Below are 13,871 nucleotides of genomic sequence, written 5' to 3'. Positions count from 1 at the left end.
TCTTTACCCCTCCCCCTTCTCCACCTCCTCCCTCCCTTTTTTCCTTTTTTAATGAATTGGCTTGTGTGGGAAATGTCTTCTCGTTTTGGTTTGGCAGATAACTTGTTCCTGTACTCTTACATTACACTGGAGCTCCAATTGTAAGAGTGTAATTACATTTCAAAAGTTTTTTGTTTTTATATATCTGGGTTTGTCAAAGGTAACCCTGTATTAAAGCATTTTGTGTATTTTATTTAATAAAAATGTCTACGAGTATTTAGGTAAAACCCCTGCTATATAGAATTAGACCTTTTATTCAGAATAAACTTTATTTTAGAGAATTGTAGAATACCTTGAATGTTGACTTTTTTTGTTAGTTGGAGTTCAAATTAATTTCTTGGATTTTACCTAGTTTAAACAAAGTTTTGATCAGCTTAATGATGGTCATTGACCAATTTGCTGATGGAAATTTGTAGATAAATCAGTTAAGGACAAAGTAGTATATATGAATGTAGTTTTATGTATCACATCTAAGTTGACCATCATATTGCTGTAAATTTCTGCTTGTAGTTTCTGGAAAATATTTACATGTCAGAAAATCCAAAATTATTTCTGGCATTAGAATTATTTAGAAATTTCTATATATGATCTGTCAGACTCTAATCTCTAATTTAAATGGTCTGACAGTCTCTGACTGTTTTAGTGCATTACAAATTGAAAAAGGGAAATTGCACAGAAAATCCCAACTCTTTAAAAATGCACACTCCAGTCTGTCTTATAGTATACTTTTATATAGCGTTTATTTAGCTGCAGCTTTTGTTTTGTTTTGCTTTTCTTTGCAAAGAAAAATTGACATTTCAGTGACTGGACTCCAAATCACTGAACTTTCAAATCATTAAAAATAGAATAATGTATGCTCACACTTGACTAAGGCAATATTTAGGGCTTAAATCCACTAAACCTCTTCAGTCTTTTAATTTTTTTCTTTGTCATTATTAAAGTTTGGAATCATCAGGACTATTAACTGTATGTTTATATAATGCAGTTTTCCCTTTTTTGTGGTTTGTGTACTGGCGTTATTTGTAGTCTAAAATAGTTACAAATTTCTTGCAGTTGATTCATTAAATCATCCCCTAGGTTAAAATATTTACCTTGAAGGCAGTAATAAAGGAAATCTGGAAAAAAGTATTTGCAGATAGATATTAACTCTTTGATTAGAATACCAGATTATTCCTTTGAGTGTCAGTAAAGAACTCATTAAACTAATATTTTGTTACATGAAAAATCACTGTTCATACCCTTTTTCTAATTCAGAAGTCAAAGGAAACCTGAATATTAAAACAGCGCCACCTCCCTTCCTCTAAACAAACACCCTGAACATTATCTAGTCTTCTTTCTTAATGCACTTTGGCTAGATAATAAGTCTGTATAATTCAGACCAAAAAAAAAGTATGTACGGTTATGCAGACCAACCTTAATGGTAGGTAATGCCATTCTCCAATCTTTTAGTTGAAAATAACCAACTTTGTTACCTTATTTTTTTTCAATGACAGCATTACTTGGGATTTTCTATGCCAACATTGAAAGAGTCTTACTTCAGGTTAACAGACCCAAAAAGGATAATTTATCTGACATTTCAGTTCTTAATATCAGTCTTACCGCATCTTTCTATGCAGTGAAATAACTTCCAAAAGATAATTCTCAAGTAATAATGACAAAAAATCTACATGCTATTGAGTTTAAATGTGAAGATTCACAAACAATAGCTTGATAGCACTGACCTTCTGAGTTCTTTTAAATGTCAAAAGAAGGGACCAAATACACCGCTTTGGCTACTTACATAAGATATCTCAAAAGACTTAGTGCAGTTATTTATGTCTGTGTTGTTGGAGTGCAGTGGGAATAGTATAGCTACCATTCAGAATACCTGAAACCCATTGAAATGGCAATGCCCAGAACTGATTTTATCCTCTAGTACAAAACAGGATGAAATCTGATAGCCAGCCTGCTCTGAGGAAAAATCACTGTTTTATCATTTATTTAACATTATTTTTCTTTTGGCTATTTTTAAAATAAATATGTTAAATATGGCTGTGTTTACATATGCACAGATAGAACCAGATACATGTGAAGATCAAATAGTCTGTAAAGATTGCTTCAGGAAAAGACGCTGGTATTTTTAGGTTTTCTGTTTCCTGTGGCCTGTCTAGATAGGCCTATAGTAAATGAAACTGGCCATGTCTTTCATTTACATCCAATTCTGCTACATGCATGTAGAACCAGTGTGTGTCACTTTCCAAATAATATGACTAAGGAACCATGATCATACCAAAGCTGCTCACCCCAAAACTTTGTCATATCAATCAGTAAGTAGCTATACCATAGTTTTCCTTTATTAGCTATTGTTAATGTTCAAGAATTGTATTGTTTGTGGTGCTTGTGTTGATCAGGTCACTGTTACAAAATGAATTTCCTGTTATTTCCTCTAATATTGTACTCAAGTGTTTTCAATAAAATTGTGTTGCAGATTGCTCCTTTTCTAAGAAAAAGAAATGATGCATGTGATGAATATAGAGACGCATGGAAAATATCTATATGAACTGTTGGAGGGAAGTAAACAGAGTTGAGAAAATAATGTATACAGTAACTTTATAATGTTGTTCACAACAATGTAAATGGAAAGAATTACAGACTAAAAAATCTAAATGTAACAAAAACATAAAAACTAAGCAAGGTCTGCCTAAAAAAAAAATCTGAGAAGACACCTCAAATCTACCCCCCTGTAGAGGGAGGAGGCCCAAAGGCATTAACCACTGCACATTTTTGTACTTTTTTAATGTATGGATTTTTATCCTGCTCAAAAAAACTATTTGGCATACAGGGTGGCATTCTGGTATGGCAAAGGGGAGAGACACTAACGTTAACCACAGTGATGTAAGAACCAGAAAATATCAATAAAAGCTTACTTTAAAAAAGGAAAAGAAAAAGGTGAGAGAATGACTTCAGTGACTGGTAGATAGTCACAAGAATCTAGCAGTATGATATAAGAAAGAGTAAACCTCAAAGAAGGAGAGGTTGTAGAGTGATGGTGGCAGAGGTACCATCTGAAATTGGTAGTAGAAAATCAGAAGTATGCCTATTCTTCCTCCAGGCTCAGTGTGTCTGGGTTAGGGGTGGGGAGTGGAGGCAGTTCTTGGGGGAAGGTGTACTCTGTACTGAAAATGGTGAACAAGGATGCAGTGTCTTCTGGAAGGAGCCAAGCTTCTGGAAGTAAAAGAAAGGACCAGGAGAGGAAGAATTCAAATACAAAGGGTAATTAAATATAATATATGGTTCTGGTACTTGAGAAAATAGGTTGCTGTGTTCATCCTTCGTTTCTGAAGAGGACCAACTTGAGAAAATAACAATCTTGTTAGGGAAACAGAACAAATAACATCTAAAGAATATATTATGTAATCAAATTTTTATAACTTAAATTATAAATTGTGTGTTTCAAACTATCAGTATTAAAGAAAAGTAAAGTAAGAAGAAGTTAAAGTGGGGTCCACAACTGTGAAGTACTGTAGTTAGATTTTTTTCAACTGAGGTTTTGTTGATTTTTTTCCCTCATTTAAAAAAAAAATCATTTCTTATATAAGATAGCTCACTGGGAGGCAGGAGGGCAGAACAGAAAAAACAAGGGGAATTTTAAATAACATAAAAACAAAAGACATCAATTAAAATTTATTTTTAAAAGAGACATCAAGAAGGCTTGATGCAAAGAGGTAAAGCCAAGTGCCAGTTGGAGTGGGCCATAAATACTAAACACAATAAAAAGGTCTTTTTTTTTTTAAGCTACATCGGAGCAAAAAGAATAATGAAGGTAGAACCGAGGAGGGAATGATGATAACAAATGATATAAATCAGAATGCTAAACAAATCATCTCTTATTTATCTTCTGTTTTTGTTTCCAAAGAGAATAATCTTGGGACTGGGGAGGTAGGAAAAAAAAGGTATAACTGGGAGTTCAAACCTGAATTGAGGACATAGTAATAGAGAGGACCTAACTTCCCACCAGTAAGTTCAAGTTACCAACCCCAGACTAAGCATACTATATATTTCAGAGTACTAAAAGAATGAGCAAGTGTGATTGCTGAGCTATAAATTATGTGTAAAAAACACAAAACAAAACTGTGGAGAATGGGAAGTGTGTTAAGGACTGGATAAAGGCAAATATTGTTTCAATTTCCAAAAAAAGGCAGAGTGCAAACCATAAGCTGTGAACCTGTAGACAGTAGTATTAATGGATGGTATGTGAGAATTTAAAAAGAGAAGCAGTGATGAGGAAATTCTGACATATTTATCAAAATCTAGTCATGCCAAACTAAGCTCATTTCCCTTTTTTGCCAAGGTAACCAGACTGATAAATTAGAGGAAGGCCACAGATATACTACATTCACATTTCAGCAAATTATTTTACAAGGTCTCTCAGTAAGCCTTGTAAACACGATGGAATAATGGAGGTTATATTATAGTACTACTAAGTGGATTCAGAATTGAAAAAATCCTGGGAGAGCAGTCATTAACAACTCAATAAAAGCTAGAAGACCTCTAGTGGAGGGACAGTGGCATTAAACCTGGACTTTTTGCTTTTTTAATTTTTTTTTTAATAAAAATATGCTATTCTTGTCATAGTTTCAGAGGACATAAAGCAGAGAGAGATAATGATCATACTAGACGGTCCTGCTTCTGTGGTCAGAATCTAAAGATCTGTTGGGAAGGAAACAGTAGCCCAATCTATTAATATGACATTTAGCAACGATAGATGAAAAGAGCTATCTATATTAGATGCAAATAATTAACTCAGACTAGGATAGGGGAAGCTTGCCTCCACAACAGTTTGTGTAAATGGTATCTGAAGGCTTTAATTAGATTGCAAACTCAATACTATAACTTGGCAGTCAAAAAATACTAATTAAAATCTAAACTGCATTGTCACCAGAACAAGAGATTATAATTAGCTGTATATATTTTAACCAAATGCTTAGCATTGAAGTATAAGTATACATGAGTTTAAAAAAAACAAGACTGATATACCTTAACCAATATAAGGAGAGTGGGAGAAATTTATACAGTGACTTGCACTAAGAATGTGATGTTTGCTTTTCTGTCATACCCAGTAACTATTATCAGTGCTGACCTCTTTTTCTGGAAGAGGGTCTCAAAGAATGACTCTCCACAATCCAAGTTAAGTAAATGAAGTGTTCCTTAAAAACAAAACAAACAAAAAAACTGAAATACAGCTTCATTCCGGGGATGAGAGGGGGTGGAGGAAGGGAAGGGGACATGAAGTAGAGAAAAGGAGACAAGAAGAATACTGGAAAGTGAAAACTTGTTACACAGAGCATAAAGGAAATGGACAACTGTCCAAACAGAACGTAAAAAAAATATTTAAGGTTCTTCCTGAAGAGGAAAAAGCTAGATACTATGAGGAAGAAGTTACTTGATGATACAGAATGACACAATAGAGCCACAAAAACTACCAGGTGAGAGATCATTTAGTAAAGGTTAAAGGAAGAAGAGCTAGTGATGCTAAGAAATACTGACTGAAGTTTGAGAGTCAAGATGGCAGAATGAGAGGAAGCATTAGAGTCTACCTTTCCCCCTACAACTTCTGAACAAAGATCCAGAGAATGCACCAGACTGAATTCTGATTGGGAAAGCCAGGAAATCACATTGAATCATTTTTCCAGCCCAAGGCAGCTTAGGGAGAGAGACAGAGAGGTCTGCAGACACATGGCAGCTATGGTGGGGATCACTCCAGCAACCAGGAACTGAGAGAAGGTTGAGACAGGCTACAAGAAGGAGATCCCAGGGGAACCTTGAACAAGCTCTGATGCAGGAATAGTCACCATCTGGCAGTTGTGTCACCTACCATCCAGTGTGCTGTCACAGATCTAGGCAGAGAGGGGTGATTTAGGGTATTGGTCCTAGCTGTGTACTGAGTAAGGAAAAATTCTGGAAGCAAATGACACCTTTGTGGTTCTGTTCCTAAGAATTAGTGCAATGTCCTACACCAAAGAGAGCTAGCAGTTCAATTTCTCCGAACATGGAGAACCTTCCAGCAGGCCAAGAGTAGCTGAGTCAAGCAGCCAGTGTGTTAAAACTGCTAACTAGAAAGAAGCTGATAGACCCATACCTGGGGTAAGAACTTGGAGAACACCAAGGAGAGCACCACTTTGGAAGCACTGAAAGATTTCAGGTCCCCAATTGGAGCTGTGAAAGCAGAAGGAGATAAGAAGACAGAAACTTGGGCCAGAATTCTGACCAGAAGTGTGTAGAGCCCAGCACTAACATAAAGTCCAACATCAAGAAGTAGGCTGGGAAAATGAGCGACAAAAAAGAATTTAACCAAAAAGAGATGGGGCAACAGAGAAGCTCTTGACACAAATAACTCTGACAGAGATGAAGGGGGAAAGAATTCAAATGGTAGAATTAGCAGAAAAAAGAGGTTCAGAGGTGAGAAAGAACACTGCTTTATATGAAGGGCAAAAAGAATTAAGAACAGTCTATAACTGTTCCAGAATGTTACATATTATGGATGACCTTAAATACAAGAACAAGGGATATGAATTTAATTCCATCAGGATTTAGAAGGCACTCCAGGTTTTAGAGCATGCAACATGATGAAAACAATATTTTAGGAAAATTATACTGGGGAGACAATACAGAAGTGGGTAGCCATTTCCACTTCTAGGGATCTCTCTCTACCACCATCCATGAGTAAACTCTTCTCCTCTGAGGTTCACACAGTCCACATCTATCATCTAATCGCATAATCCTGGTAACTGCTGTCTAGAGACCTCCAGTACACCCCACTTCCTTCCTTAATAAATTCAGTACCAGGCTCACAATCTTTTTTTCCTCCCCTATTCCTGTCCTCATACTAAGGGACTTAAACATACATAATGACACTCCCTTAAACACTCCAAATTCCAGTTCCTTCCTACACACAAAGATGATCACAGCCTTGATCTTACCATCACCCATAAATGCACCACCTCCATGTTCATGCACTATAAAACTCCCTTATCTGATCACAACCTGTTGGCTTTCTACCTTTTCCTCTGCCTTCCAACACCAAACCCTGCTCTTTGCCCATGCCAAGACTTGTAATCCTTAGCTCCTTCCCAAACTATTACCTCTCTACCAGCCCCACTACGTTGTTCTTCTTTATATTGTGTCTTCTCGAGTCCCTTGCCCCCCTTATCATACTGTTGAGTATCCCATACTAAGCCTCAACCTATGATCACTCCCATAGTCTACTGCTTATGTTCCTACAACACATGCTGAAGAACAAAGATGGAGAAAATCATGCCAAAGTCCTGACTTGGTCCACTACGTATTTATGTTACATAACCTTAAATGGGCTCTCATTGCTGCTAGGTGATCTTTTCACACTTCCCTTATTAACTCACCATCCCATTTATACCATGGTGATTATTTTGAATCCTTCTCATCCCTCTTCAAACTTACCATGACTCCGCATGTTCCCTCCTTCTCAGTTTGGAACAATGCCTCCTATTTTACTCTCCCCTCTTCCTTATCTTACTTCACCTGGATGTCTTCTGCCACTATCTTTTCATACTACTGTCTCACATGATGCAGTGGCTCTTCTCCGTGCCCAGGCTAATCCCTCTCCATTCACAAGTGATCCATTCCACTCCATCTCTTCCAAAAACAACTGTCAATTTTTCCTTATAAAATATATAAATAGACCATTTTCCTACCGCCCACAAACATGCTCATATCTTCTCTATCCTCAAAAAATCCTCACTTGAGCCTTTTATCCCCATCATCTGACATTTCTTTTGCCTTTTGTGACTAAACTCCCTGAGAAGTCCATCTACCATCAATGTCTCCACTTTAAGTCATCAATGATCTCTTAATTACCGATCCAATGGTCTTTTCTCAATCCTCAACCTTTTGACTTCTGTAGTGTTTGATACTGTTGATCATTCGCTTCTTGAGACAATCACTTCGAGAGCTGATCACTCTCTTTAAGATTTTTGGGACACTACTCTTTGCTAGCTATCTTCCTCAGGAAGTCTTTCCCAATCCCTCTTAATTCTAATGCCCTTCCTCTTTTAATTATTTCTCTTTATTCTGTATATAACTTACATGTTCTCTCCCTTGTTAGACTGTGAGCTCCTTGAGGGCAAGTAATATTTTTGTCTTTCTTTGCATCCCCATCACTTAGTATAACCCTTGTTACATAGTAAGTGCTTAATAAATGCTTATGGACCAACTGATAAAATCTATACCAAATTTATAAAAATTCAGAGTGCCACTTTAGTAATTACTTACCCTATTGTTGACTCCGTCTCTGACAGTGTTATTTGCAAATGGGAAATAGCTTTTTCCTATAGAAATAATAAAAGTATACTATGAAATTCTAAATAATTCATATAAAATTACTGCTTAGCACAATGTATATTGTTTTATCCTTTTATACAGATAAAATTTCATAACATTCACTTACAAAACATCTCTCTCCCCTGGGGAAAAGCAGAATCATCCATGTCAAACAAGATTTGAGACAATACAATCATTCTCATTGAGCTACAGAATCTGGAGAGCGCCTGCAAGTTTGTTACAATAAATACTGATCTACAGAAGTATGACCTCAAAATGGAAAAATGATTTTTAAGATATAAGATATTATATTAAGATATAAGGAAATTCTACGTGATCAAATGAGAAAAATTTAAATATACAGTGGTGGGCAAAGGACAGTATTTTAAAAATTAATCATACCTTCACAAATTGTCTGTACAAATATCCTTACTTCATGAAAAATTATGCATGCATACCTTAATTACAACATGGTAACTCAGTAAGTATTTATAAAGTATAAATTTGCACACACATGATATGGAAACAAGATAAATATTCCCTGACCTGGAATATTATAATCTACTTCTAGGAACTGAGACCTACGTGAAAAAATCAGACAACACATACCTTATTTGCAATGTTATCTTCTGAGTTAGCAATTTTTTCAGTCTTTTCATCTACCACTTCCTGAAGGTAGTCTTTTTCCTTATCAATAACACAAATGGTATTTTTAAGTGCAACTAACTCCTCATTTTGTGAAGTGATCTTACAGGTTAGCCTACCTATAAATGAAAAAGAATGTTTGTTAGGCTAAGTAAATGGCTAAGAAAAGCAAAGTACAGAAACACTTACTTATTTTTTCCTCCAGGGATGCAATCTGTATTTGGGCTGCTTCCAGTTCTTCATTTTTAACTGAAAATCGGTGCTGACAATCATCAAGAGCTCTCTGCAGCTGTTCATTTATTATCCTAAAGAATAAGTATATAAATATAAAATATTCTTGATCTTTAAATTAGTTTTCAAATTTGAGATAGTAACTTTTAAAAATAACTTTTATTTAGATTTTTAAATATTTTCCTATTCTAAAAGTCTTCTAGCTTATGTCTCTTTTATGCTGACCACTAGTTCCTTTAAAAAAAGCAATTTATTCTTTCCTGATACTGGTTCAACGGATCTGATTTCTCATCAATGCAGGTACTGGTTCTAATGATTCAAACTGAAACCTATCCATGTCTGCCCATTTAGTGCGACTTTTGTCTAAGCGTATATTCAATATAGGTAGTTCCAACAAAGTGCTGAGGAGTCTTTCTCGTAGATCTCTTGACATTATATGAATATCATTAGCTGATCCATCTTTTTTCCATTCAGGTATTTATCTAATGATATTTTTTATAACACTCCGTGCAATTACTTTGTAATGGGTGGCAATGTTTTTGTTTCCCAAAATAACTTTTATTGATAGGATTCTAAGCCCTCTATCTGCTTCTCCTATGGTTCTGGTATTCCACAAAAACCTAGAGTACTGGCCATGATGAAATCATCTTTACATCCAGCTGAGGTGTCTCTTCAAATGATAAATGGTCTCCCAATAGGCCCCCTCCTACAATGGGATGCTTCACAGGGTCCATGGTCAGCAGGTCTTTATGACTTTTTATATTCAGTATGCCGAACCTACCTGAAAGATGGTTTTATTCATATGGCTTCCCCTAGCTATACAACAACTATAGCTATTTGTAGAGATCACTTTCTTAGACTCTGAAGGTAGCTTTATTAGTTTATTCTTGGTTTTCATGATTATGAGAGACCACTAGGGCACAGTTTTCAGATGAATAGGCAAGCTTGCCCTTGGTCATTAGACTTTTCTTCTAGACAGTCCACAATGGAATTTCAGGCACAATGCCAACTGGGAGAACATTATTAACGATGAGCTGAGCTTTCTTACCACAGCTCACAAAATGACTGGTATGAATGTCTTCAGGAGCATTGAATGATTGTGTTCTCTTCTTAAACTGATAAGGATAACAGAAAGCTATTAACATAGCCATGACTTCATGAAGTCTATAGCCCTGAGCTTGGCAGCCCCCTTCCTAATCTTTGCACGGGCATAGGATTAGTGCCTTTCCTCTGACGATGGATTACCCAGCCCATGGTGCATGCTCTGACTGGAATAACTAGGAAAAAGAATGCATGACATTCTAGTCACACACACACTCTACAACTCTCCATTGCCTTTTAGGTAGGAACCTAATATTCTTTAATCTTCTTCTGAGAAAGTGGTAATCCAGGGCTCACACTTTGTATAAGAGGAAAACTGAGGGACATTGAAAGAACAACATAATTTCCTAAAGGCAATCTAGTATGTTCTCCTCCTGATCAATTTCAGGTATATCTCATTATCTGTTTGTAGTGTCTAACTAAGATACAAGTATGACAAGTATGCACTGACTAACTTGGTATCGCTGTTTGGACAATAGGTATTTTTCAACCTCTTGACATTTTCTATGTGAATTATTAAGATGACCTCTTTGGCATGGCTATGGATCTTATTTAGGAGCTGCTGCAAAAGTATAGGAATTGATGTGTCAAGCAATAACACAATCTATTGATCAACTGATAGATATTCCATGTATGAAAACTGGAGAATCTTTTCTTTTTATAAGGAATCTTTCTTCTGGATTTTGTGGTGGATGTCCTCCACAACAGTGGAAAATACATCCATCTTGTTTTGTGCTTCACTTGATGTTAGTAATGAAGATATCTGATCGCACTTTATCCATTTGTTGCATTTTTCCAAAAAAAAAATCCAATATATAAAAATACAAGCATGGAGACATTTTGTTGGATAGCCTTAAGAAGAGCATTTTAATCTACTGAAGCAAATGCTTTTACCTAATCCACAAAGAGCTCAGTGGATTAACATATTCTCTATGTCTTTCAGTCAACTATGTAATCACAAATATGTAATCTATTGTTAAATTTTACTAGCCAAAGTGCGCTTATTCCCTTCTCAAAATGCCATCAGGATGCTCTAAAGGACATGGAGATTAACATTCTACGAAGCTGGGAAAGTAGGTGCATGGGTCAGTAATTGCTATAAGTTATTTTTCTCATAGCTATTTTTTCTGGGCAACAATAAGGTCCAAGATCCTTCCTACACTTTTCATTCAAGATCTTTCCCAACCCCTCTCTCAGCTACCTTGAAAATCTATCCCTCAGAATTGTTGCCCAAAATACAAGAATTGTCTTTCCATGACTTTAATTAGTCCAGTTATTCTTCCTCAAGTTTGTTTTCTATAAAGCTATTTCCACTGACTCGTGTAGCACTTCTGGGATTACAATCCCAGATGTACTTCTAGTTTAAATGATGATATAAAACATTTTTTATAAAAATCAACACCAATTTTTTTTTCATATTAGTTGTCCTTCCTTTCAGTTTTTTCTTTTAAATGCCTTCAAGTTGATTGTGTTTAGTGGAGCCTCTCTTTAACTCTAAAAATTTAAACTTGTTTTTCCCTGCAACATGCTACTTCACATAATATTCTACTGTCCTTGTTTGTAGGACTTTACAAGCAAGTTTATAGTCTAAATCATAGGTTTCCAAAGTGAGTGATACCACCCCCTGGGAGCACTGGAATGACCCAGGGTGTCTGTAGTAGTTTCATGTCATGCAAATTAAAAAAAAAAATTAAAGAGTTAAAGAAAGCAGATTTCGGGGGGGAGGGGTAGGAAGGAAAGGGGGACACAGATGCTGAGTAAATTTTTTAAAGGGTGTGGTGGGTTAAATAAGTTTAGGAACTTCTAAATCATTATCATCCTTGAATACCTGCAAAGAGGTCAAAATCTCACTGGACCAAGGTAGTTTCTAGGCTCTTTGGGTCTACTTCTGATAGCAAATAATCTATACACTAATTAGTCAAACTTCTTTACAAAAAGGTCACATAGTGTTATCATCTGTTCTTCCATTCATTTTTCTTATTTTTCAAGATCAAAAGTATGTTTAAATAGGTGAGGCTGGGGTTGTTTTGATTACATCTTTCTTATTTTTAATCTTTGCTGCAGTTTTTTTTATTTTAACATTAATATTTTGAACTTTCTTTTTATCATCATGAACTTGGACAAGAGACATCAATCACTTTCATTTGCAAGGAATGGAAAGATTGTACATGAAATTGTAAATCTCCATCATGCAATCTGTTTTTATGTATATAACAGACGCAACACAGCAGGGAGCTCCAGAACTGTCCTGATTGCCCGTCTCTTCACTTTCTTGTGCTCTCTTCTGCGCCTTTGAGAAAGCATTACACTGATGCCACTTCTTTTTTTTACATCATTTACATCACTATTTCTACCGCACTCCTTCCTCCCACCAAATAGAAGCTCTCTTATAACAAATAAGCAGAATGCAGCGAACAAATGCCTACACTGGCCTCTGAAAACATATTTCTCATTCTGCACTTACTGATAGTCACTTCTTCACCATAATGTACCGTCAGTCATCTGGAGTCATGGCTGGTCTGTGCGTCCAAGTTCTTAAGTCCTTCCAAAGCTGTTTTCTCTTAACTGGAGTCATGGCATAAACTGTTCTGCCAGGTCTGCTCACTTGATTCTCCATAAGCTCATATATTACTGTCCAGGTTTCTCTGAAACCATTCTTTTAGTCGTTTTTTATGGGGCAATAATAGTCTATTATATACATATACTATAATTTGTTCAGGCACTCCCCAATAGACAGTGAGCATCTACTTTGTTTCCAGTTCTTTGTTGTAACAAAAAAGTGCCGGTCTAAATGGGCAGCTAGGTGGTACAATGGGCTGGGAATCAGAAGACTTCTGAGTTCAAATCTGGCCTCAGACACTTACTGTTTGTGTGACTGGGCAAGTCACTTAATCCTGTTTGCCTCAGTTTTCTCATCTAGAAAATGAGCTGGAGAAGGAAATGACAAACCACTCCAATTATTTCTGCCAAGAAAACTTCAAATGGGGTCATGAAGAGTTAGATACTATGGAAAAACAACTAAGTGAACTGCTCTAAATATTTTTATACGTATGGGTCTTTTCTTTCATATATATAATCAACAGTGATATCATTGACTCAAAAGGTATGCATAGTTTAATGACATTTAGGTTAGTTCCAAAGTCTTTTTCCAAATGGCTAAACCAACTCACGGCTCAATCAATAGTGGCTCATTGTGCCTGTTCTCCCAAAGTCATTTCAACAATTGTTATTTTTGCCAATTTGATAGCATAAGATGGAAATGTTTTCATTTGCATTTCTCTTATTAGTTATATGGAGCATTTTTTATAAGGTTGTTGATTGCTTGAATATCTTCCCATCATACTCCCTTCACAATCATATCCTTTGACCATTAATATACTGGGAAACGGCTTTGAGGTTCCTTCTACCTCAATTTTTCTGATTCTGTGAATAACCTACGTGTTACAAGCGAATCACTGCATTTGACAAATGTCACTCCATCACAGTCAGGTACTGAAGCATCTCCATTACTTTTGTGCCAT

At 36.0% G+C, this 13,871-nt stretch overlaps 1 protein-coding gene across 7 annotated transcripts in view; it reads right to left on the bottom strand.

Moving 5' to 3' along the window:
* Positions 1-13,871, bottom strand: part of CEP135 (centrosomal protein 135) — a 277,569-nt gene that overhangs the window by 207,902 nt on the left and 55,796 nt on the right. For all 7 annotated transcript variants that reach the window (XR_011969605.1, XR_011969600.1, XR_011969602.1 and 4 more), the window contains 3 exons: positions 9,208-9,323; positions 8,983-9,137; positions 8,326-8,381 (listed from right to left, as the gene is read on the bottom strand). Coding sequence is in view for 1 of the 7 variants with exons in the window: in XM_072620822.1 (XP_072476923.1) it covers positions 8,326-8,381; positions 8,983-9,137; positions 9,208-9,323 (327 nt within the window). In the remaining 6 variants the exon portion in view is untranslated. The remainder of the gene's footprint in view (positions 1-8,325; positions 8,382-8,982; positions 9,138-9,207; positions 9,324-13,871) is intronic.

This window comes from Notamacropus eugenii, chromosome 6 (genome assembly GCF_028372415.1).
Source record: "Notamacropus eugenii isolate mMacEug1 chromosome 6, mMacEug1.pri_v2, whole genome shotgun sequence".
Lineage (NCBI taxonomy): Eukaryota > Metazoa > Chordata > Mammalia > Diprotodontia > Macropodidae > Notamacropus > Notamacropus eugenii.
This window is presented reverse-complemented; position numbering and strand designations above follow the sequence as displayed.